This window comes from Neodiprion lecontei, chromosome 7, assembly GCF_021901455.1.
Source record: "Neodiprion lecontei isolate iyNeoLeco1 chromosome 7, iyNeoLeco1.1, whole genome shotgun sequence".
In the NCBI taxonomy this organism is placed as follows: domain Eukaryota; kingdom Metazoa; phylum Arthropoda; class Insecta; order Hymenoptera; family Diprionidae; genus Neodiprion; species Neodiprion lecontei.
In genome coordinates, this window is record NC_060266.1 from 8,663,609 (window position 1) to 8,690,956 (window position 27,348).

Below are 27,348 nucleotides of genomic sequence, written 5' to 3' on the forward strand. Positions count from 1 at the left end.
TCAGGTCGATACGGTGTCTGCCAGTATGAAAAGAGTCTTAGAAGTGGGTGAGAATTCTCTTGCAGATCCATAAGTTACCGAATACGCTACCAGCTTCCGGAAGATGATTTCTGCGATGAAAATAAAATTGAACGATCCAACACTGTCACGAAATAAAAAAAAAAAATAGAAATTCTGACACTGCTGCATCCAGTTAGTTAGGCCAATGTGACAATTTCCCGCAAACTCAGAACCTCCCTATGGTCCGAATTGCGAGGAAGCTTGTAAAAGAACAACACATCATGTCTTCATTGAATGCAAAGCTTAGTAAGATCTTTGATAAGCCCTTATTGTCAAATTTTGACAATGTGCATGGTGACTTCTAATTCACTGTTAACATTATTTCAGGAAAAAGGCTGCATCCTGCAACAGCAGATGCTGTGAAGGTCTTTTACGAATCTGACGAAGTCAATGTAAATATGCCGGGCATGAAAGACTGTTTCCATGCGAGACAATCAAGGAGAAAGATACCAAAAAGACTTATTATATGCAATCTAAAGGAATTGTATCAACTTCATTGAACAGAATCCACAGCTGGGAGTGGAATTTTCCATATTTGCGTCCTTCTGTCATCTATTAGCCCATTACGAGGATTGTTTGGCAACTTTGATATGTCCGGAACCTGACTCAGACTTTTACTGTGAAGAATGTAATACGTGCTCAGGATCTCAGCGCTTGAACGGTATTCTGCTCAACTCACTGGACAAACGTGACATGAAAACCATTTTATACAAGCAATGGGTAGTAAAGCCTAGAACAATGCTTGAAACGGAAATCAAGAATCCCATCGAATTTGCTGACGAATTTTGTCTTCAGACAACATCCTTACTATCACATTCTTTTGTAGCAAAGCGTCAGTCAAAACATTTAAGGGGGGATTTACTTTTTTTCGCAAAATTTACTGCTTTTTTCGAATTTTCTAGTGAAGAAACTATGCAATGAATCAATTTAAAATTTGACATGTAGTTTTATTGTTATTTCATGTATGCACTGTAACACTAAATTCTGTTACCCTCGGATGAGGACTTACCGTTGATACTTTGGTGCGATTCTACACTTATTCAGAATATTAAACTATAACAAGATCAATTATGTTGGGCGCCAGATGCGTTAGCGTCGATTTTCAAACAACAATACGAATCAATAAAAATAACACGAAACCGTATGAAAAATAAATAGAGAACCCGTTGTATGGCTGGCTAGGCTCAGGTACTCACACGAACTGGTAGAGTGGTGGTATTCGAGGCAGCTAACAATAATTACAGAATTAAAGAAAATAATGAAATAAAGAATAAACTCAAGTGAGGAAAAATGAATAGGTCAATCGATCATATATTGTCGGCAAGGTTACATGGTTGAGAAAGGCAAATGAAATGGTATCGACAGCGGTAGTTAATAAAATGAGCAATCGTTGTTCACAAAGATCTCGGTAAAATAGAATTAAACGGTAGCTTTGAAACGAGAGACGGTAGTTAATAGAGAAAAATGAACGTAGGTCGAGAGAAGCGATATAATGCAAGAATTTACTTAAACTACACGTCACTGGGCGACGGAATCTTACCCAAGTTGCAAATGACGCTACGAAAATTATTATTCTGTCAATTAGAAACGAGAGAACTCTACTGCAATCGGTAGAAAACAAGGTAACGATAGCTCGGTAGATAATACGACGAATTTACCATAGATTATAACCAGTACGAGAGATTGACATTCATTAACAATTTACAAAATCGGTAGCGTAAACGATCGACTAGATAACTTTCGGTAAAATTATTCATAAACGATAGAATCAATAATTTATAATGATTACGGATCTGAGGAATTAAACAATGAATTCCTAAACATAACTTTTGAGAGATTACGAAATACAAAATTATGAGAGAGTGAGAAAGTCGGAGACTTCACAAAATAAAGAAATACACTAAATACACCGCAGTGCAAAAGAATCAAGAATAATACGCAGAACTCAACTTAACAAGATACAGAGAAAAGAATAACAGGCATAAATAATATAAAATTGCCAATAGCAATAGGAAAAAGGTGCGGTAATATTTAGACGCTGATTCTACGCTCGGTTATACTCCAAGGAACTCGATATACGATACAATTGGCACAAAAATAAATAAAATTATAATAAGCAATAACAGAAATAAAATATAAGGCACACTACTATTACAAATAATCATGAAATGAAACGTAAAGCCAATAGGGCTCAAAATACGATAGAAAATACAGAAGCAGACTGATATAAATTCACAAATAATCAGGAAAAGTTATAAATACAAAAGAAATAATTATTCGGCAGTTACGAGGTCGCTCGGACACGAAAATAATTAATTACTGAAATCATGCAGTCAGACGGCGGCTTACTACAACTCGAATCCGTGGACCATGGTTTACACGAAGTCGATAAGTACCATAAGAAAGAATAGAAATTATGAGCAACTTCGTAACGATACAATACTGAGGCAGAAGCCTTACCTTACTAGATGGTCTCAGGCACACAACACTGAGTTTAATTTAAATAAAACTTATTATATTAAACAACGGAAAACAGGAAGGATGGAAAGGACTTGAATTTATAGGAAGAATCTAACGGTAGAGCAAAACGATAGTAAGATAGAAACGGTAGCGGTAGAGGAAGAAGGATCGAGAGCTTATACCGGAAGGATTCAGAAATTCGTAGCTGTCACTCAGCAGGTCAAGCGTAGAATAGAAGGAGGTCGGAGTTCGGCTCGCCGATCTCGCAGTTGTCGTGAGGTGATTCTTCTTTCCTTTGATTGGTTGGGTGACCCCCACCGCAAATAGGCCATCCCCCTGTGGCGAATATTGGTTACGGCGTGGTCATGCGTTTTCGAAGATTACCGCTAGATGTGGCGTAATGTGCTGCTCGTGATTTCATCATTGACACCAACTCGTACGATTTAATAGCTGTCTCAACTTACTGTCCAGGTTGGCTATCATCGGGGACTTCTTTGACAGAGGCATACACAGGGTGCCTCTCGGTCAGAATTACCGAGTGGAGAGTGACGCCTCACTGTTCACTTCCACCGGCTTTTGTACAGGCAGTAGCTGGCTGCCTATACTTAAGGTCGTGCAGTCAGACGGTTGGCTAAGCCGTGGACCACGACCCACACAATTAGTCCTTGCCGACAGGAAGGCTGCGTCGATCCTCGGAACGATGGCTTTATCAATCTGGACGTAGTGGTTTGGGGTCGGTCCGGCACCAGGCCGGTAAGTCAGAAGATGGCAACCTACGGTCTGCCCTTCACGCCATCCTTACGGCATCCGATAGAGCGGGCGGCTGGTTTCTCCTTGAGGGGCAGTGCCCTCGGCCGTCGGGAGGATTTTTATCCCCCTGTTCACCGGCAGTCGAGGCGATACGGAAGGTTCGGGTGGATGCTACCCCAGTAGCAAGAAAAGTGCACCAAGGTAGCCAGTATAGTCTGATTAGACCGTCGGTAGGCGGAGTCGTCGAGAGCTGGAAACGGTAGATATCGGTCCCTCGGTGGTCGGGATCGTTGTCGTCCAAGTACTTTATTAGCGTGCGCCGAAGCGCGAAATACAGAATTTACAAAGAAAGAATTAGTTAAAAGTAGTCATTGCCTATTTTGTATCGAGTTCGGTTGGAGTACCCTGCTGAGGACGCGTAAACTAGAAATAATAACGGTTGTGTGCTCTTGTGACGAGCGACTCTGAAACGCCACGTTACAGCACAAAGAAATGTTCAATTGTATCCTCTCGAGAATGCATCTCGTACCCCCTCCTCGTTCACGACGCCGCGCGAAACGCTGCAGTCAATGGTGTGCATGATTACTTTCTTCTCAATGATCTGAAACAAAAACATCAAATACCATTTTACTCTATACACATGTAGCTATCATTTGATGAATTGGAAAAGCAATAGGTTAAAAAGTTTTTTTTTATTACAAAAAATCGGTCATTTTTTTAGCAAAATCGATATTTTGAGTTCAAAAGATCGCCGTATCCTTAATTTTTTTTTTCTATTTATCAAACGATAGCTACATGTGTATGGTGTTAAATGGTATTTGATTTTTTTGTTTCAGATCATTCAGATGAGAGTAATCATGCACACCAGTGACTGCGGCGTTTCGTGCGGCGTCGTGAACGAGGAGGGGGCAGGAGGCGCATTCTCAAGAGGATACAATTGAACATTTTTTTGTGCATACATGAAGTAACACTAAAACTACATGTCAAATTTTAAATTGATTCATTGCATAGTTTCTTTACTAGAAAATTCGAAAAAAGCGGTAAATATTGCGAAAAAAAGCATATCTCCCCTCAAGATTTTGCAACGAAAACCTATAAGAGGGTGAGATTCTTGTCCTACGCGACTTTGCAGAACATTATTTTTTTGTTGTTCAAAATGCAACATCCGGGTTTCACTGGAACAAGGACCAGGCTGCCACCTATCCAGTGGTAATTCACTACAAAGAAGGAAACAAAATTCGCCATCCATACCTAGCTATAATTTTGAACTGTCTCCATCATGATAGCATTGCCGTTCACGTTTTCACACGAATATCATTGATTTCGCTAAATCCGAAATATTTACACCCACGCGCGTAATATACCGACGGAGCTCCTTAGCAGTTCAAGAATTACAATAATTTTATCAATTTGTACTATCTAGTATAGTCTTTACTGGGTTATATGGCAATTCCGGTGTGTACCTGTTCGTCATTCCATTGGCATAATAATATTCGACTCTGCACTACCTGGGTATAAGCTGTGAGCAATAGTAATATCAGTTCTTGTCGCCTCTATGTACCGACTGCTTGCTGACTTGAGTTGCGCGTGCTGGGAACCGCGCAGAGAGCGCCACTTAACGATGAATTTATCGCGCCCAGTGTCGATCACGGAAAGCCCCATAAGGCTAGCAAGCTTTATGTATGTTCAGTAAACGTATGCGGTAAGGTTAGAACAGAATTTTTTAAGCATGCACTAACTGGCCTATCAATGTGCTAGAAATGCCAAAAAATAGATATGCCCGAATCGGTCTAGGAGAGCAAATTTCCTTAATCCTTTATGATACTGTAGAAGTCCGGATAAGGATAGATCGCTATTGAGATAAGATTGTAGAGACAGAGGTCGCCACGCTTATTATTGTATGTGTATGTGTAGCCCACGAGGCGTCGGTCTATGGTACGAGTTGACATTGAAATAAAGATACGAAAGCTATCACATCGTGTGTCTATTTATTCCACTCCCTTTCTTTTCCTAAACCTAAATATACACATATAAAGATACTACAGATACTAACCCTGTTCAGTACAACTGGGTATTACAGATGAAAGAAACATTTCTCAAGCTTATAGACGAAACGAAAGTGTGAAAAAGAATCAACCTTGCTATACTCCTAGAACAAAACAAGCACCTCCTAAATTCATACTCGAATCATTTACACAGGCTACATCTGGAATGACTCAGAAACTTCTTGTCTTTACTTATATACACTGATGTAAGACTGGACAAGTCTAGAAAGCAGAATCGGAATATCAAACTTCCACTCAAAAGGTGCCAACTAAACGCGAAAATCAGGCTTTTGAAATCGCACAGCACCAGAATAATCTCCGATTCACACATCTATCGATTCACAGAAGACCTATATTGCGAATGTTGTAGCATTCTTTTGCATAGTTTAATCGACTATGAACATTCTAAAAGAAAAACAGAACAATTCAAACTGCCTCTTCTCAGCAAAACATGTATCATATGTACGATACACGTTTAAATATTGGAATCATTTTGAATCTGTATTGTGCCGTAATTCCATTGTATTTATAAATTGTACCATTTTCCTAAATGAAACAATGTAGATTATTATAACCACCAGTACTTTTACAATATCTAAGTGATATAAACCATTACTCACCTGCCAGCTGTCATTTCGTGTGTTTTGGCTGCGGCAGAATTTTCATTTTTACTGATAAAACTTTTCCATCATAACCACATCAACTATTAGCATATAGTTTGAAGTTACTCTTTGTAAACCAATGTCGTTCATAATTTCGCAGAGGCATTACTTATACGAGGAAAAATTAGACAAACATTTTGATTTCGTGTAAGCAGTATGGGCAGTATACCACCAACGTGTCTCTGTGATGAGCTGACGAGCCATGGGGGGAAATTCTGATTTACGAGAAAATTCGGAATGCGGCCAATCAGCTTCGAATTCTATCTTCAACAGTACTGTTCAGTCAGCAACAGTACTGTGGCCCAAATATAAGTATGAATTCCTTCCGTAAATTGGTAACGTCTTCAGCTATTATTTCTTTGTAACCATTCAATTCACTATAAAGGTAGAACGATTTATCGAAAGATCCAATTGTACTCCTTTCTATACCACTTTTTCAGCCGCTGGCAATTTCAAAAAGCACAGTTACATTTTGTTGGAATGTATCCGTGACAATCATCGCGCCAACTCGCCACTTGCATGTATTTCAGTTTTTCCGATGGTGGGGGAAGGATGTGCAAATCTTTCACGTTCATCACTTGTCTTACGCCGTCGAAGATTTTTTCTTTTGATGTATATATAAGATGCATATTTAAAAATCTGTTGCACAATATTCTGCACCTCACTGTGAGGTTTCATTTCAAAATTTCACGGTATTTCATGGCAATTGCGTGTTAGCCAAGCATTGGTAGTTTCGAACGGTAGGTCTATACAAACGTAGAGTGGTTAGAAGTGGATACGTGTCTGACCCGATGTGTTTATGTTGATAGCTCCAAGTTCCTGGGGTATAAGTTTGTTGTCACGGCCGATGAAACTTTAATCATCCATGATTATTTCCATATTGCATGGCTGAAATAATGTTTATTATTCCTGTGTGGATATTGACGAAAGCTTGACTATATGGCTTCCTATATGCCCACTTTCATTTCATTAGTGAGAAATATTCATCAAAAAGTGGATTGTAATAAATTTCTAACCCATCAGCGACACTGACTCATAGCTAAAATTTTCCAAGAAAAACATGTAATTCTGGGGTTAATTTTATGCCTTTGACAACTTGGCAGATCTGTTGCACGAAAATTCAAATTTATTAATTTCGCCTTTAGAATATTTCAAGCACAGATTATTCTGAAGTATCGTTTTACGTATTTCTATGAATTGATCCATGTCGTGTTTTAGAAAGCTTATGATTCTTTGTGGTAGTACGATTTCAAATTGTTGAAATCCCATTGAGCGCGAGCAGAATACATGAACAATATTTAGTAAGATGAAAATAGTCGAAAATTCCGGTCAGGAAAAGAAGTTTAATGATTTGGAAAACGTAAACATAATAATCGTTTCCGACGTTTCGGCCGACGGAGTAGCGAATTTAGTACTTGAACATTTTGAACAAAAAATTATTTCACATCTTCCTTTCAGTCTCCCCTTTTACTACCGTTACGTAAACGACATTATAACTTGTGTAAAAAACGAAAACCTACAATTCCTTCTGAATAAATTTAACAATTTTCACCCACGTATACAGTTTACAATTCAGTTGGAAAAAGATGGTAAAATCAGTTTTCTTGACACTATGGTGATGAATCATAATGATACTATAATCTTAGATTGGCATCACAAACCAACTTGGTCTGGGAGATATATTCATTTTAATTCTAATCATCCTATAAAACATAAAAAATCTGTCGCCATAGCCTTATTCGATCGCTGCCTTAAAATTTCAAACCCTCAATTTCTCAAAAAAAATCTAAAACTTGTCGAAACAACTCTCATTTCTAATGGCTACCCTTTAAAATTCATTAATGATATCAAAAAATATAGAGTGGATAAAATGTACAACTCGATTGATTGGAATTTAGACTCCAACAATCAAACTAATGTTAAGGACAAATTTAAAAACTCCATCTCTATACCCTACATTAAAAATCTGTCTAGCCAAATCAAAAAAATTTTGAATAACGAGGGCATTGAAATTACTTTTAGAATCTCAAACACTACCAAAATTCCTCTTTTTTCTCATCTTAAATCTGTAACTCCTAATTTAGATAAAATTAACTGTGTGTACAAAATACCATGTTTAGACTGTAGTAAGAGTTATATTGGACAAACGTCACAACATCTAAAAAATAGAATTTCTGACCATCGCTCTAATATTAAATGCCATGATACTGATAGATGCGCTTTAGCAGAACACTCCTTAAGTCTTGGACATAATTTTGACTTCAACAACTCTATAACCCTAACTACAGAACCGAACTGGTATAAACGTATTATTAAGGAAATGATCCATATCTTTAAGAACAAAAGTAACTCTGTCAACAAACGTACTGATATCCAACATCTCAGCCATCTATACTCAAACATTCTCTAGTGTTCAAATTTTGGCGCCTTTGCTTTGATTGGTCATCTGTTTTGAAATCTAGGATATTCGAACATAGATCAATATCACACTTCATTACCATAGATTTACGGACCGATTTCCGCTAATCTTCACTTCCGTCCAAAATGCTGAACTAGCAACACCTAAGCATGAACTGGTCGTCAAATTTTGTGAGTAATCTGTCCAAATTTAGTTGATCTCTTTTTCATTTCAATTCCCACACACTTATTAATTACTCTAGTCGCTTAAATCTCACTTTTGTAAACGTATTTTATTCCTCTCTTTCGCCACCTACAATTCTTTACACTTTACCTCAAATTGTCACTCAAATATGTGTTCAATTGTTTAATTTATCACTTAGTTTTTTACAAAAACAACTTTTCTTATGAACGTACCTTGCTGCTTTCAATGCAGAATTGTTTTTTGAAACATTCTTTTTTGTTAATTATTATAGAAATATTCCTGAAGATGGTCGGCAGGGCCCGGCCGAAACGTCGGAAACGATTATTATGTTTACGTTTTCCAAATCATTAAACTTCTTTTCCTGACCGGAATTTTCGACTATTTTCATCTTCAATCAACCTCCTGGTCACGAACTTCTTGAAAAATATTTAGTAATGACGAGTCTTATCCCTGACATGTTATACGCCTCCCTAACTTTCAGGTCCGCTGTTGGTCAATAGAGTTTGCCGGCGGCTAACAAGGTTTATTTTGTTGGTTGTGAGATCCGTCGCATTCGATGAAAGTGTCACAAATTTCAACGGTGAGGGGTACAGGAGTTTGCGGCAAGAAAACAAACAGAACTAGACGATTTGTAGAAAAAGCTCGCGAATTATATATCAATCACACCGTCCACCACAATAAATTCTTACTGTTGCATACTTGTATTCAATCATGACTGATAGTACTACGTAAAAATTTCGGTAGATCATCTTCGTTCCTTATCTACTCAAGTGTAACACTTCGTCAAGATGAAAATATGCTTGAGATGAAGTAATTTCAAGGAAAATTTATGGATAATATTCCGAGCCTCCTTCATTGCAATGGCGCTATCATATCCATTAGCAGTCTCCAGCTGATATTTTACTTGATTAAATTGCGACTGCATGCAAAAGAATGTATGCCAAGTATCGTACTATCATTTCAAAACGGTGTCTTCCCCAGGCAATCACTGTCCTGCATTTGCCATCTTGTCCTTCATTTTGCTCTGCCATTCTGTGGCGGACACATTGATCTCCCTATCGATAACCGGTGTAGCTGCTGAAGTCAAAGAATGATTTACCGTAGGAGATCCATGGTAACATTCACCGTCGGTAAAAAGCCGCCCCCTTCTCGCCCTTCATCCAATAGCGAATATCTGATTATCAGATGCCTCTATATTATATATACCGCTGTTCATGAGCAAAATTTTACTTCTCTATCAGTAATACAGAGACAGCATGTGCGACACGCCCAGATTTTGACTCCTCTGTCGGTAACACACTAGCTGCACGTGGAACACGACCAAAGCCTGCTCGCGTGGTAAGGTAGATTGACTTAGACCTGCCCGTATATACCTATTACAACCAAGATTTCAAAATTTCTAGGTTCTAAAAATCATGCCATAACTATATAGACAACTTTTTCATGTCTTGAAAGAGACGCATGTCAGAAAAGGAGATCATGATGTTGAAGTCAAATCATCAGAGCTCAGAGTTTTATGAAATATCATTGCCTGCGCTCACGCATGATCTTACATGGTATTCAATGACTCCTGGGCCATTTAAGTCAAATGAATGAGTTGATTATTTGAAAATGACCACTTTTTCTCTTTTTGATTAAGTATTAATTGAACGGAGTCGACGTCAACCCGGAAGCCCATCGCTGTTTTGTAAAAGGCATGCCTGCACGATATTGGTTCATCTTGTATTCACAAAAACTATAAAAAATGTTACTGAATGATCTTTTATTATTGATGTACTATAATTTTTTAAATAATTCGCAGTATTTCAAATATTGGCACATTTTTCAAATGATTTCAACTTTGCATTAATGGTATTAAGAGAGAAGAACAGAGCAGAAGATAAGAAAATACTGGCCGGGTGAGATACACCGTTAAATTGTATCGCAATGACCGTTAATGACAGAATCCTAAGACAAAAGTGATTAAGTTATAGCGATTGCTGTTTCAAAAATGCGAAAGTTCTTGTCTTTTCAATCTAGGTGCAACTTTTTTCGTGAACGGGATTCGAGTTTGTCTCCTGAATTAATTTAAACGGAATTCACACGAGATAGCACAATCCTTAGTGTTGCGAAGATGCCCTAATATGATTCAGAGCCTAATTGTACCTTCGGTTTTGAATTGGCAGTCTCTATCACTTTGTTATTTCTATTCCAAAATTATGCAAGCGCTCTTGCAGTACAATTCAACGATAGTTTCACCTTCCATTTTCTTAAATTATTTTTTCTATTTTACACTCATCACCAATTATACAAAATTATAATCACTCGAAAAAAATTATACAAGTTTTCATCATCGGTGACTGATATTTAAAAGATCTCTAGATCCACAATTAATAAACATTTGTATCGAGCCCAGTGCTCGATTAATCATATACTCGTTATTTGCATAATAGGGCTATACAGAATTGCAAATAAGCACAGAGATTTTCAAGTCGCAGCGTCTTCACGTATTCATCAGATCACAAAATATTTAATATGTCCATTTGTGTGGCACAGACGAACTAGAATGTACTATACCGCTATAATACGCAATTTTTAACAGGATCATGTGTTCCATAATTCGTTGCATAAATACTACTCTAGAAATTAGAAAAGTACTTAATAGAATCAAATTACTCTTTGTATCCTGCTACTAGCTCCAGAAAATTTGTAGAAGTCACGTAGTTATAGCGTTTCATTTCAAGTGACATTCGTTTGGAAAATTGAGATACTGAATCGTGGATCAAGGAGAAGGCTGATGCGATCCCGTCTCGTAATCTCTCTTGCAGAGGGGGTCTTGGTATAGCTGTTGATGACCTTCTAGGTTCCTAGAAATATGCATAAAACGTAGATTTTAAGAATTCAGCTATTTTGTGGCAATCAAAATAATGCTAAATTCCACACGCACGCATAAAACCAAAAAAAAATTAATATCCAAGGCGAACTAAATTCTAATCGTAAATGGGGACAAATTTAATTGAATACAAGCTCTGTGAAGTTCTATTTGCCAGTACTCGAATACCTTAGTTCAAATTTTCTTCTCGTGTTAAAAGAAATTTCACTCGTGGTAACCAAAATTACATACCTTGAATTGAATATACAGTTGAACCCAATTGAGGTGTTCAACTAGCTTAAAGGGGCACATCTACCTAGCGCGATGGCCGCACGAAAAAAGAGTCGAACTTTGGATGTTTTTCTTCTTATAACGCATAAGAGAAAATGAATTGATTTTTTTCTATGCTTATAAGTACACACATTTCGAGCGTGTAAAAAAAGTGGGGAGGGTAGAGGTCATCCAGAAGTTGAATTTTGTAATTAGCTAGCCGAAATTCAAATTGCCGTATGACACTCATTTTAGATTAGCTTTATTACTCAAGCTGAAATTCCGTTGAAATGTGTTTTGTTCAAAAACAACATTTTAAAGCGTTGCTAGTCAATCTTTCCTGTGATGTCAGATTTTTACCATGCCCCCCACATTCGTGCTCTTGTAATCTATAGCAACTTTTAGTTACGCTGGCGAAGTCAGTATGTATATGAATTAATTATGCTGTTTATGGAAGCAAAATCCATTGGAAAATTATTTAAAGATCAAACCTGCTCAAGAATTTCAACGTTTCATCGTGTAAGAAATTATGAGCAGCCTAGATCAAACTTCAACAGATGAGAATGTGGCTGCCGAACACAAAAAGAACTTTGAGGATACGATTCAAAAATTCGATCACGAGAAGTTATAATTTTTTGTTGGTAGTGGTGAATTTTTCATTGATTCGACTCAATCGAAACATTCTACGACTAAAATCAAATCATTGTCCAAGAAATTGGATATTTTTTGCACTCCGTCAAATGTATAAATACTTACTTTATCTAATTAAAATTTCATTTAATTCAACTCTACGACTGTGAACTGGATGGACTTTTATAAAAATAATGGAGCATTTTTTTGGGTGTTAAATTGAGGTGATATGTAAACCAGATTTGAATACTCTGACGTATATGGTCTCGTCCATCTAACTCACCCTCAAACCTCATAAACTTTGATTTTATTATCTTTGGATATATTGTTGTATTGGGTCGGAAAAATGATTGCATTCTTTCGGACACGAAATGCACTACGGAGGAAATTGATGTCATTGTGTCTTTTTTGTCATTAATCGCTAATCATCAAATGTCGAAAGCTGCTCGTTAAGCGAAAAAAAAAGAAAATTTTCGAGATTTAAACAATTGATTGAAATAAACAAGGTGAAGGATATTGTTGTATTTAAAATCAAATAATCTTTGTTTCAGATTCAATACATGGCGTATTTCATTTCTGGTGAACCACTTTCACACCCGTAGTCACGGAATTTAACGCTCATCCAAGAATAGGTTCCCAGTCATTATTGACGAAATAAACCCCTGTTGATAATGCATTTATTATATCTATTTATTGTGGTGTTTTATTCTTCTGGCTGACAGGCCAAGAGACCTCGTCGCCGCCTCCTTCTCATTGTTTGGTAAAATCCTCGAGATTCAGCGTGTTTGCTCGGTGAAAGTCCGCCGAGTATTAATGATTCTCAGACTGATGGTGATACTCGGGCGCTCTATTTTATGCCCGGTTGTGATAAGTCGAACTTGTGATTGGTCGAACTACCATGCAATTATTATCGAAGCGATTTATCGGGTTCACGTCGACAAAAGAGTCTATTGTTATCATACCTCGAATTCAAATCTGCCGCTGTAAGCTGCTTGGAAACGGTATCGACAAGGAGTCAGTGACGAATTCGAAAGAATTACGGAGTAGTGGAGTGTCGCCAATTTCAAACGAAGGATATCTCGGCTGCAGATGGGGAGCCAACGTAGATCGCTGCCGTGATGTAGTCCAAGGTGGAAGGAAATCGCGCTAGAGGCCGGTGAGGCATAGCCTTTGTCCGCTTCTTCCTCATACGCTACTTGTTATGAAAATCAGCGCTTCAATTAGTGACCAGGAATGACCTCACCCTGATTAGCACCGGAACACCGAAGATTTCCGTAAGCAACGAAACTACGATGTATCGATGAACTCTGCATTGAAATGTTCCATCAGGTGCCGGTCAGACAGCACCGGAGGCAAAATTGATTTAGAATCGATTGTTATCAATTCTTGTAACGCATAACGTCCCGTAAGAGGTGGCGCAAAAAGATCCGTGTTGAGGTAGGTCAATAGATTTTGAATGACTATCATTTTGGCGTTTCGTGGAGCTTGATCATACTGCCAGTTGCAAGCTTCCTGAATCGTCCTCACGACGATTTCGGATATCAATTAAAATAAATGAAATATGAAAATTAAATATTCCGAACCCGCAATTGAACCGTTGAATTTCACCTGAACGTGAAATATGCTTCAGGTTTGTACCGGTCATTAGGAGTCTAAGACTCTAAGCCTGCTAGCATACAAAAAGATTCACTGGTTTTTGGCTTTATGCATGAAAGACCAACATGGAATCAAGCATGTGAGGTAGAATATATACATATTATTAACTTTACGAATCAACGGGATATCCGTAATAATAACACCATTGTTTTTTTCAGCAGCCAGAGACATATTAGACTTTCATCGTTTAAAACAATCATAGAAAGTCTTTATGATGTATATCAATATACTAAAATGAAACGAAATCTAAGATCGTGAGGTTTGAAGGTGGACCGGCTAGACGACGATAGACCTGAATACAGGGTGTCACCTCATGTTTTGAGAATGGAAAGAGCTTTGTCGTCGAGAAGTTACGCATAAAATTCATAGAACTGTATACATCTCAACAAACTTGATCATATTAGAATGCTACTGATTTTGAGAAATTCTGTAGCCTCTCTACTTGTTTAAAGGAGTAAGCCTCGAGTCAAGCCCCACCCATTCTCGACACATTAAAGGACTCGCTCTTTGAAGGTATAACAACATATGTTACTTCAGCTAATTGTCAGATATGCTTAAAAAATTGATAAAATATTTCTTATTACCACTCTGTCCTCGCCAGTGATGGTACGGATGAGGTTGAAGTTTTTTAGAAATTTGTTGGCAACTTCAAGTAATGCATCTCTGGGCCATTCAAGGAACCAATCGATAGTAGTACAATTGATCAGAGATGGGTATTGCCGTAATCTATTTCTGAATGCACTGCCAATTGGGCTCATACATAAGATAATATGCATATTGGCTCGTACTCTCTCAATCAGATACAAATATACAGCTTCAGTCGTTGGCAGGTAACCAGCTTTTATCGCCTCCTTTGAAAGTCTGCTCTTAATCTGAAATTATAGGGGATATACTGAATTATTAACTTGCAAAAATTGCAGGCAAATCGTGACAGAATTTGAGTTTCTTAAATGATGGATATGCTTAAAACGTGAATTAAATTATTGCTGCTTAACCTTTGTGCATAATGAAGAATTAGAATTTTCGACCTCGTTAATGATGAAGTGGTAAATATTGGTGAACGGTCAGTAAGTGCGTTACATAAAATTTCGTTAACGTTTCGGCCCGAGTAAGGGCCCTCCTCAGAACAAATCAATTATTTATTTAACTGCCAAGAACATAGAATTCAATAGTTCGGAAGGTTAGATCAATGGATATCACAATATTAAGAATTATTATCCATTGCACATTGGAAAGTAACATTCCAAATATCTATTCTAATTAAAAAATGTATGTAAAAAATTAAGGGAAAGTTTACCTTGTATAAAAAGATCAGCGATTGAAAACATTAGTCAGGAATCATAAAATTTAAAAAGGAGAGAAATGGTTCTTCGGATTAGGTGATCAAAGACCATTGACAGCTGCTCCAATCGATAAACAATGTAGATTATATAAATTATTCACACTTATGAAATAAATTAGCGGTGAGATATTTCGGAAAGTAAAAGGTCATAAAGTTAAAAAAAATAGATGTCGACAACCATTGTAAATTGGTATCCTCATCTCCCAGTTCTCCATATCAAAAATAACTGAGTGAACTGTTGAACGTAGATAGAAACAATACTTGGGCGAATTACCGGTAACCCTGAGAGAAGAGAAACTGGGATAGCATGAAATAGGAAACAATAGCAGAGTGGGAAACTCAAAGGATGTACAACTTAGAGCTAGACATTGTGTGATATGTGGTCAGTAATAAGGGATTTGTAGACATAACTCAGATGTTCGACATCTTGTCTAAGGTTGACAGAATTTGAATGTCCTACAATGTTGCATATCTCTAGTAATAGGCGTTTAGAGTGGAACCGTATATGAAGAACATAACTACTACAAACGCCTATTACTACAGATGTGCAACATTGTAGGACATTCAAATTCTGTCAACCTTAGACGAGATGTCGAATACCTGAGTAATGTCTACAAATCCCTTATTACTGACCACATATCACACAATATCCAGCTCTAATTTGTACATCCATTGAGTTTCCCACTCTGCTATTACTTCCTATTTCATGCTATCCCAGTTTCCCTTCTTTCAGGGCTACCGGTAATTTGCCCAAGTGTTGTTTTTATTTATGTTCAACAGTTAACTCAATTATTTTTGATATAGAGAACTGGGAGATGAGGATATCAATTTAACATGGTTGTCGGCATCTTTTTTTTCAACTTTGAGACCTTTTGCTTTCCGGAATATCTCACCGCTAATTCATTTAATAAGTGTAAATAATTCATATAACCTACATTGTTTATCGATTGGAGCAGCTGTCAATGGTCTTCGATCACCTAATCCGAAGAACCATCTCTCTCTTTTTTGAATTTTATGAATCCTGATTAGTGTTTTTAATCTCTGATCTTCTTATACAAGGTAAACTTTCCATTAATTGTTTATAAACTGTAACGTGGCATTTCTTTTATGCATGCATGCTACAAGGTGCTCCCTGAACCTTGGGCGGAACCCAGAGATAAGGGCTTCAGGGATCGGGTGCGAAGTAATTGTAGAGGGGCGCCGGAACTGGAATCACGCATCCGAGCTTCGACAGGACCGTAATGGCGAATCGTGATCGAGATATTGCAGGTCCTTTTTTTCATTTTTTTTTTTTTGGTGAGAATATCAGCCACAGGCTAGCGGCCAGCTCCGTCACTGAGGATATTTCGGCGAGGTCAAACAGCGACGATCTTGCGGGAAAGACGCCGAGGCTGCGGAGGGGGAGCCAACGCAGGCAGAACCCTGCAGCGCGGGAACCCAAGGTGGACGCGATTTCCGCTGGCGGCCGGCGCGCCGCAGCTTCCCCCGGTCACCCTGCCTACATCGGATACAGGCAGCCGCGAGAGACCGTCCAGCGACGAGGGAGCACCACCCCGGCCAACTCAGGGACACCATAAAGCTGCACGGACGACGACATCGCGATCTAGCCTTAAATTCTGCGCCGCGAAGCGACGACAGGTGCGCGCCAAGTCGCGCAATCTCCGAAATCGAAATCAAACGGATCGATTGTTGCGCATTCTTAGGGTTATGACTTAACGAAGGGAATAGCCTGACGAGATCGGCGTTACGACCGATCGGCCATTGAGGACTCACTCTAGTTCTAGCGATTGACCAAGGCGGTGTCACCTTTTAAGATTTGAGTTGACTTTGAATTTCGTTTTCTTTTTTTTTTTGTTTGGATAAATTTTGGGTGTTGTTGCGAAGGACGACGGCCGTCACCAGTCACGAGGGGGTTGGAAAGCTTGTGAGCTGGATGTGGAGCGGTACGCGCTGTTAATATTCTCGCGAAAGAATATCGAGAGTCACTAAATAACGGCTTGCCGAGGAACGGATAGCCATCGAGGATTGACTTTATCGAAAGTACTCGAAATTCTTTGGCCGATACCTTTGCTTGGTGACCGTAGCCTGAGTTGCGCGTAATAAAATAGAGCCAATTTTGAGTGACCGAGAAGGTCGAGTAGAGTCACGGGTTTGAGTCGAGGCACTATTGTTTCAAGTTGAGTGTAACCAAATTCCGTTGCACGGGGTTGCGTCGAATCACTTAAGATAGAGTGTCACTTCTCGTGTAGGTCGCGAACTGTTAAAGGGGGAGCGTTCGAACTCGCAAACCGCGTTACGACGTCGCGCAGAAAGTTGAACTCGGATGCGTGGTAATGAGTTGTCCCAAAGTAGGAACAAGAAAATAGTGATTAAGGTAATAATTAAGATTGCGACCCACGCGGCCCGTGCGACCAAATATAGTTTGTTTCTTCTCCCTCGAGCATAGTAGTCAAGGTGGCGATAAGCGTACTCCCTGAGAGGACGATCGCGGTCCGCGCGTCGGGTCAAATTCTGTTTTGGTTTTTGGGGTTATTGTTATTATTAAGGCAGCGACTAGCGCACGTAGGCTTAGAGACCCTCTAGAATTATTAAACTTTTTTTTGGTTGTTTGGTTCTTTTTTTTGGATTTGTTAGACCTAAGTATTTGGCAGTTTGAATCGCGAAGAGCGACTCTGAATTATTCTTTATCTTGTTTTGCATTTGGAATCACGAAGAGCGACGTTTGGATTATTATTTCTCTTATTTTGTGCTTAAAATTGCGAAGAGCGACTTTTGGATTATTATTTCCCTGGCTTTGTATTTTGCATCGCGAAGAGCGACATTTGGATTATTATTTCTCTTGTTCTGTAGGTTGAATTGCGAAGAGCGACTTTTGAATTATTATTTCTTTTGTTTTGTATTACCGCTAGCTGGAAATATATTATTTTAATTTTGTATTAACTTGATGAAATAACGTGTTGGTGTTGAGTATCTCGCGCTCTCTCTCTATCCAAAAATTACCCCGTCCCTCTCCGCGGTACTGAGCTACCGAGCCTATTCCCACAGTATAGCGCATTAACGATTTCGAGGCGTGTTGATTAGGCCAGGCGCCCAACAAAATTTCGCGATATTGTTTTTAGATACAGGGTACATCGTGGACGCCAAATTATTGTGCGCGCGGTAAGTTCTCGGTCATCTTCTCCGAGTGGCCAAGGTGCGGGAAAAATCCACGTCACAATACATTTGTTAGTTAGAATAGATATTTGGAATGTTACTTTCCAATGTGAAATGGATAATAATTCTTGATATTGTGGTATCCATTGATCTCACCTTCCTAACTGTTGAATTCTATGTTCTTGGCAGTTAAATAAATAATTGATTCGTTCTGAGGAGGACCCCTACTCGGATCGAAATGTTGATGAAATTTTATGTAACGCACTCACTGACCGTTCACCAACATTCACCACTTTTTTATGTATGATGTATACTGAAATTTCGTAGTCCAGGGCTCTTAAGTGAATGACGCATTGCCGGCAGATAGCAACCAAAATTATATGATGGATTCATTGCCTATAGGATAGTAACCATGGGACTATGCGTTTGTTATCACTACCCCGTTTGAATAATCACCGAAGGTGTTTCAAGTGTGGTGTCATGTGAAAAATGAAACGAACTTACCAAAATCCGTCTTATCGCTTTGCGAGGCGTCAATTTAATTCAAAAAATTTTGTAACGTGATCGTTTCGACCACGAAACAAACGGATTTCTAATCTGTATGATGTTCATTCAGCCTAGCTGACCAGAGCGCACCTCTCAACAGAAGTCCGACCATTTCATGAGATATTTCAAATCGATTCAAAGTTTTACGAAAAAATGATACGGTTTCTCGAGAAGACTCTGAAATTCTCACGTGATACAACACCCACAATACTTTCAGTGGCCCTGTGGACTCCGCACATGAAGATTAGCACACACTGTTGTCAGAAATTAATTTTTATGAAATGTTCTCAAGAATTACATCATGTCCAAAAAATAATCCGAATCGTAACAGTCATTCAAGTTAGGGTCTGGTTGCTTTCAAGATGATAGATTTACGCTAAGTGAACCGCAACCAGCTTCATTAAAACGATGAAATAGTCGAAGGTCTCAATTATTTTAGGATTCGTAATTATTCTTGCAGGTCAAGAGCGTCACTGACCTAAAACTGACCGTAAATTGACCCAACTGACTTACAAGTGGCGTTCGGAAGGCTATGGCCACGTACCTTACCCCTGGCTTGTATCAGAATTTAAAGCGCTTAATCCAAATCCAGTAATATTTGACATTTACCCAATTATTCTCAAGTGGATTAAAATTCTCTTATAATAAAGGTATTTGTTTAATATAGTCAGAACGTTTCGGTAACCGCGGAACACGTTTACGTCGTCTTATTTTCCAGTGGCCATTAGCATTCTTCAGTTATCAAGTTCCTAGAATATTCTCTGTTTTACTGACGCCCTACTCATTTCGTCCTTCTACGCCACGTTATAGTCCTCCGCATCCGCATAAATTGTGTTATCGATCGTTATGAGCGGTCGCTCTCGCTCTCATAATTCGAAAATATAAGTGAGCTCTCTTCTGGAATCGTCAGTTGCCGATCAGCTTTCAGAAAGATACTGCGGACCGACGTTCATCTGTACATTGCTTTTTATCTCGTAACATCTCGGGATTTTGAATTAGCAATCTCTTATCGACTTACTACCTTCGTTCAATTAAATCAATGTGTTATATTGAGTACAATACATCAGGCTTCACTTTGCATTCATATTCTAGTCATCTTAGTCAAAATAAGGTGAGAATCACGGAATTCCAAGCTACCCAGCTGTATACTTGTATAAACTTTTATTTCGACATCCTAAAACTTGTCTCAAAACCTACATATTGTAAGGTGTCCGCGTCTGTCAAAAATTAAGGTCCAAGGTCACAAAAATCGATTTGTTGGACATTTTTTGCAAATATCTCGTTTCCTTTGGCGTTTACGCTATTTGTATTTTTCATCAATATTATAGAAGATAAAATTCTCTTCAACTTTTGTCTCAAAAGTTTTTTATACGTTGAATCGTTTTTGAGATAGAGGGCAGTGAGCGCGCAGTGTTTAACTATGTAGCGTATCATTTAAGGTCAACCGGTAGTCCCGATCAAAAACACGCCTCATAAAGTTTATAAATTATTGAGAAATATATAATTATTAATAATTTTGATTTTTTTTAAATATTACATTATAATTAATAACTTTTTTCATTAATTAATAAACTATCTGTTCTGTTGATATATGCAAAGATCATGAGAAATATACAAATGTACAATGCGTGTGAAAGTATAGATGTCACTTATACATAGGTAATAAACGACTGTAAGCGAACGATTGAAGTAGTCTGTCGAGTGAGTCAGAACTGACCGGGTTGTCTTGGATTAGACGGGACTCAGTAACTGAGTGTATTGTATTGAGCACGTGTATATTTATTCAACGCACCTATTGTATTACAACGTTTTATTTTGTACCTTTATCTTTACTTGATTACTCTGTAATAAACGTTAATTGTAACAATGAACAGTTTATCCATTCCTACTCTCACCAAACACCAGTATTAAATATCAGGTTATGGGCCCAGGTGACGCGTCTAGAACATTCTGGTGTGCTCTTTCGCTGTTTGGGAGTGTAGTGTAAAAGTTTACTCGAGTAAGAGAGTGCGGAAAAGTAAAGTTGAAAGTTTTTTTTTTTGTGTTTTTCGAAAGAGAACAGTACCAGAGGGTAGATCGTCGATTGTCACTGGATTGTGGAAGAAGCACGATGATAAATATGGCGTCAACGTTTCATATTGAGACCCTAGTTGGTGAGAATTATAACACGTGGAAGGTTCAGATGAGGTCGGTGCTTAAAGAAGCAGACCTCTGGGATCACATAGAAGATCCGAATACAGTGAGACCCACAGTAACGGCAGAAAATTATAATAAGTGGGTAAAAGCTGATTCAAAAGCAGAGGCTAAAATTACGTTGTCGATTTGCAAGAGTAATTACGCAGCGGTGGATGGCCTGGGATCAGCACGTGAACTTTGGGAAAAACTGCAGAATCTACATCAGCTGAAAGGCCCAGCAAGGAAAGCATCCCTATTGAAAAGGATCATCCTAACTAAATTGCCTGAGGGTGGGGATCTTCGAAAACATGTAACAGACTTCAGTGATGCAGTGAAGGAACTTTCAGAGATTGGTCTAAAAATAAATGACGAGATATTAGCAAGTGTGTTAATGTATAGTCTGCCAGCGTCATTTTCCATGTTTAGAACTGCGATAGAGTCCAGAGATGAGCTGCCGATGACGGAGACACTAAAGGTGAAAATACTCGAGGAGACGAGAAACTGAACCAACAAGCCACGGTGCCATGTACACAAAATGGCGGAACCAGTATGAACGGCGCACGCAGCCCAAAAGGGAAAATCATGTGGATAAGCATCAAGAGAAAGGTAACAAACCTCCGTGGAAGGGACCAGAGTGCTATTGTTGTCATAAACATGGGCATATAGCCAGAAACTGTCCGGAGAAAAATAAGAGGCGACGCCAGTGGGCGAAGCAAGCCCAAGACTGCGATGAAGAGACAAAAGAAACTTTTATGCTGAGCACGAGTGAAGAGACAAACTATAGTCAAAGTGTAAGTGACTCGTGGTGCATAGACAGTGGTTGTACGAGTCATATGTGCAAGGAAATACAGATGTTTCAAGAATACTCAAGTATGGACAGTGAAGTGAGATTGGCGAACAACAACAGTACGAGAATCATTGGTGTGGGTAAGGTGAGTTTACCAGTGGACACAGGACACGACAAACGGGAGATAGATATTACTCGTGTAATGTACGTACCGGATTTACGCACGAACTTATTGTCAGTGTCGGCGATAACGGATCGCGGCTATAAAGTGATTTTTCGTGAAAAAGACGCAATCGTTGTTAATAAAGAAAACAAAGTGTGTACGCGAGCTGATCGCATTGGAAACTTATACTATGTTAGACAATCTCGGGACGCGATAAATAATGTTGAAGTGAATAGTGCGTCAAAGAAAGCAATTGACATTTGGCACGAAAAACTCGGGCATCTAAATGAACACGATCTGAAATTAATGTCAAAAAATAGACTAGTGGAAGGTCTGAAAATTAATGATAGTGAAAAGTTATCTGAATGTGAAGTATGTGCCCGTGAAAAACTTACATGTAAGCCTTTCCCTTTAGGCGACAAAGACCGCACGCACCAGCTATTAGAGATAGTACATACGGATGTATGTGGGCCTATGCGACACGTATCCATGGGTGGTAAAAAATATTTCGTAACTTTTATTGACGATAAATCGCGGTGGTGTGAAGTTTATTTTATTAAGAATAAAAGTGAAGTGCTAGAAGTCTTTAAAAAGTATAAGGCAGAAGCAGAAACATTTACCGGGTATAAAGTGAAGTTTCTTCAGTCAGATAACAGCCTAGAATATGTGAATCAAGATTTTGATCGGTTTTTAAGGTCAAATGGTATTAAAAGACGGCTCACGGTTCCTTACACTCCACAGCAGAATGGAATCGCCGAGCGAAAAAATAGGATTTTGGTGGAAATGGCGCGGTGCATGATGCGCTACGCAGGTAGTTCTCCAGCTTTTTGGGCAGAAGCCATAATCACGGCTTGTTACGTACGAAACCGGTGCCCAACCTCAGCGCTAAATGGTGGAGTATCTTTCACCGAGTGGACGGGAAAAACTCCGACAGTAAGCTCCATGCAAGTTTTTGGCGCGAAAGTCTTCATCAAGAATAAAAGCCCAAATCTAGGCAAGTTTGAATCTCGAGCAATAGAAGGCATGTTTACTGGATACGATACCGAATCAAAAGCCTACAGAATCTTCAATAAAGCCACGAAGAAAATAATAGTAAGTCGTGATGTAAAATTCATGACAGAGTCAGGTGCGGGACATCAGTATCAAGAAATTTTTGAAGAGGATGACGGAGACGACATTACAGTGGATATTAGTAGTCCGAGTAATAATGAAGAGACTCGAGGTGATAGCGGAGAAAATCGTGAAGAAGTAGAAGAAGAACGAAGCGACACCGAAGAAAGCCGAGAAGAACCGACAGTAGAGTTGAGAAGGACCCTAAGAGCAGTAAGAGGGGCGGCGCGAAAGGTACGCGCAGAAGACCAAGAGTCCGATACAATACAAAAGAAAAAGATACCAAAGAAAAGGGCGGCAACACTCTCATGGGACAGACTGGTAGGTCCGTCGAAGAGAGGACGAGGACGTCCGAGGATCATGCGTACAGGTAAAGCCGGTAGACCTCGAAAGGGGTACTCAAGTCAACCAGATCCAGAGGGGGACGCTCATGAAAGCTTCGAGGAGGACAGCGAAGAAAAAAATACAGATTCAGAATCACATGAGAGTGATAACGTGTTCGTCAACATGACGACGAACGCACCTTATAGTTGGAAAGAAGCTGAGCAAGGTCCAGAAGCTGAAGAATGGAGAAAAGCCATCGAGAAAGAGATGGTGGCACAAATTAAAAATCGTACTTGGAGAATGGCATCTCGACCCATAAATAGAAAGGTCATAGGTAACAGATTTGTATTATGCATTAAAGATACGACTCAAGGAGAGATCAAGAAGGCTAGACTGGTAGCAAAAGGTTGCTCTCAACGGCCAGGGGAAGACTTTTATGAAACATTCTCCCCAGTAGTGAGAACAACGTCGATTAGAATATTGGCGGCACTTGCAGCAGACTTAGGTCTTGACATTCACCAGATGGATGTCGTCACTGCTTACCTCAACGGCGAACTCGAAGGTGACGTCTACATGGAAGTTCCTGAAGTGCTATGTGAGGTGATCGATAGAATAATTGAAAATAGTAGTGAGTATACGAGTTCGGTAGTTGCAATCGCCAAAGAGTGGAAAAAGGGTTTAAGTGAAATCAAAGATTGTGTATGTTTATTAGAAAAGTCTTTGTATGGTCTAAAACAGTCAGGTTTACGGTGGTATGTAAAGCTAGTAAATAAATTAAAGTCTTTGGGTTTTAAATCGATGATACAAGACCAATGCTTGTTTATAGCACGTAGAAATGGGAAAATTATGTTAATAACAGTGTACGTCGATGATTTACTGTTTGCGACGGACGACAATGACTGGTTACTAGAAATTAAAGAACAATTATCTAAAGAGTTCGAGATGAAAGACCTAGGTAAAGCGAAACAATGTTTGGGAATTGAGTTTATACGTGATGAAAATCATGGTGTGTTTTTAAATCAGAAAATGTATGCTGAGAGAGTGCTAGAGCGTTTTGGTTTAAGTCTATGTAACCCAGCAACTACGCCGATCGAAGTAGGTTGTAAGTTGGTAAAAAATAAGAAGCCAAATACTAAAGTTATGTCTAAATATCCGTACCAAAGGGCAATTGGAGCATTGATGTTTTTAGCGGTTACTACTAGACCAGATTTATCATACGCGGTTAACTATTTAAGTCAGTACAATAACAATTATGATGAAACACATTGGAAAGCGGTAAAGCGCGTAATGAGATATCTAAAAGGAACGCTTGACTGTGGTTTAGCTTATAAGCGAACTGGACTTGAATTATTCGGGTTAGTTGATGCTAGCTGGGGATCATTCCTTGATGGTCGTAGATCATACTCTGGCTACGCATTGGTTTTAGCTGGCTCACCGATAAGCTGGGAGGCGCGTAAACAAAGAACCTCGGCACAATCGAGTACAGAGGCGGAGTACATAGCTATCTCAGAAGCAACAAAAGAGGCGATGTACTTGCGCGGTTTATTTGAAAGTCTTGATTTTCCATGTGAATGTATTACTATGTTTAACGATAATTTAAGTGCAATAAGACTTACTGAGAGCGAGGCGTTTCACGCGAGAACAAAGCATATTGATGTTAGGCATCACTTCATTAGAGATGCACGTAGAGACGGCATTATATGTATTAAACATTTAAGAACTGAAAAAATGCCCGCTGACATGCTAACAAAGGGCCCAGGAAAAATTAAACATTATGAGTGTATGAGTAATTTAGGTATGTCAGGGTCAAATGATGAAAACATGTAATCTCATGACTTTGAGAGGAGGTGTTGATATATGCAAAGATCATGAGAAATATACAAATGTACAATGCGTGTGAAAGTACAGATGTCACTTATACATAGGTAATAAACGACTGTAAGCGAACGGTAGAAGTAGTCTGTCGAGTGAGTCAGAACTGACCGGGTTGTCTTGGATTAGATGGGACTCAGTAACTGAGTGTATTGTATTGAGCACGTGTATATTTATTCAACGCACCTATTGTATTACAACGTTTTATTTTGTACCTTTATCTTTACTTGATTACTCTGTAATAAACGTTAATTGTAACAACGAACAGTTTATCCATTCCTAATCTCACCAAACACCAGTATTAAATATCATGCTCAATGACATTTATAACTTATAACCTATTCATGTTATTAAAAAATTATTAAGGGAAATACTTTAATTACATTTTAATTATATTCTCATTTGCACTAATTAGATTTTAAGCAGAAAATAATTTAGTACATCTTCTTTAAAACCGTAAACTTTTGAATTCTTTCATAACGTTAAAAATTGTACCTGGGAATTATACGGACCCCTATTATATAGTACAAACCTTTCTATTTATAGCCAGTAGGGACAGATGTTCAGACTGTATTGTATAGTTACGACCGTCTTTTTTTTCAAGGAACCACTTTCTACTAACCTCGGTTATTCGTTAGTTTAGAATCGTATCTTGGTAACTACGGACGTCCTATTTAAAGAATTATGGCTGATTTGTGTTTTATTTGTAATAACTCAAATTCGGAAGGTCAATCATTAGTTGAAGTAGTGCGCGGTTTAAAGACTTTGAGAAATGCAAGTATCGAAAGAAACGACGGTCTCAGTGATCATTTAAAATCCGTAACCTCTGTAAAAGTGCATGAAAAATGTCGAAGTGTTTACATTAGTAAAAACTGTATTCAAGCAGCAAAACGGCGACTAGAAGAAGGAAAAACCATTGCTTCTCCATTTGTACCACGTAAAAGACGAAGTGAAGCGTTTAATTTCAAGAATCTGTGTTTATTTTGTGGTGAAACAGCTGATGAGGCTGCAGAGATAAAGAAAAAAGAAAATTACAAACGTAAAATAAAAAAAGTGAGCACTCTTGACTTTAAAGATTCTATTATCAAAAAAGCAGAAGAAGGCAGTGATGATTTCGGAGAAATAGTAAAAAGTCGTGTACTTTTTCAGTTCACTCCTTCAGATGACCGTTAGCAGGCGGTTTTGATTGTACCGGCCAGCTGACCGTAACAATATTATGTATATGAAATAGCTCAGGCATCTCATGTAATATCTTTTCTTGTGCGATAAGCAATTGTACACGACAAAATCTCCAGAGTATGCATAACTCATTTATGCGTTATACTTGATACCATTGTGAGTTCACTGTATCGTCTGATGTGTTTAGCTTACAACAATTTTGTTACCATAATCCGTACAACTCTAGATTTTAGGATTATTTTGATACCAAAAAAAGCAAAAAATAATATTTCATCTTGTTATTACCCATTCATGGCTGATGCATAATTAATTTTAATCATTTCTAAAAGTAATATGAATTGAATAGGGGATTTGTGATCAAAAAAAATTTTAAGCACATATGAATTTTAAATTTATATTTAGCACCAAAATCTTATTGAAGAATAAAAACCGCTAGTTACCAACTACATTATTCAATTTCCTCGAACAATGCCATTGGTTGTAAAAAATTATTTGTAGTTCCTACACTGCAATATTCGGGCGGAACGATGGCTATTCAATCCTTTGAGAGGCACATTTAAAAAAAACCCAATCATCAAAGTCAAAGTGGTCTTAGGGGTTTTTGGGGCCGCTGATAACGAATCTAAGGTTATATTTGCGAAGTTCGAGATAACAGATCTAAGATGGCGTACAATATTCAAAAAAATCAACCGACTTATGCCAGATTTGATA

The 27,348-nt window shown here is 38.5% G+C and overlaps 1 protein-coding gene across 1 annotated transcript in view; it reads right to left on the minus strand.

Annotated features, from left to right (window-relative positions):
- Positions 1 to 27,348, minus strand: part of LOC107227614 (dynein axonemal heavy chain 2) — a 732,784-nt gene that overhangs the window by 168,901 nt on the left and 536,535 nt on the right. The window contains exons 31-32 of the mRNA XM_046746102.1: positions 14,574 to 14,858; positions 11,235 to 11,425 (exon numbers count right to left, since the gene is read on the minus strand). Coding sequence (XP_046602058.1) covers positions 11,235 to 11,425; positions 14,574 to 14,858 — 476 coding nt within the window. The remainder of the gene's footprint in view (positions 1 to 11,234; positions 11,426 to 14,573; positions 14,859 to 27,348) is intronic.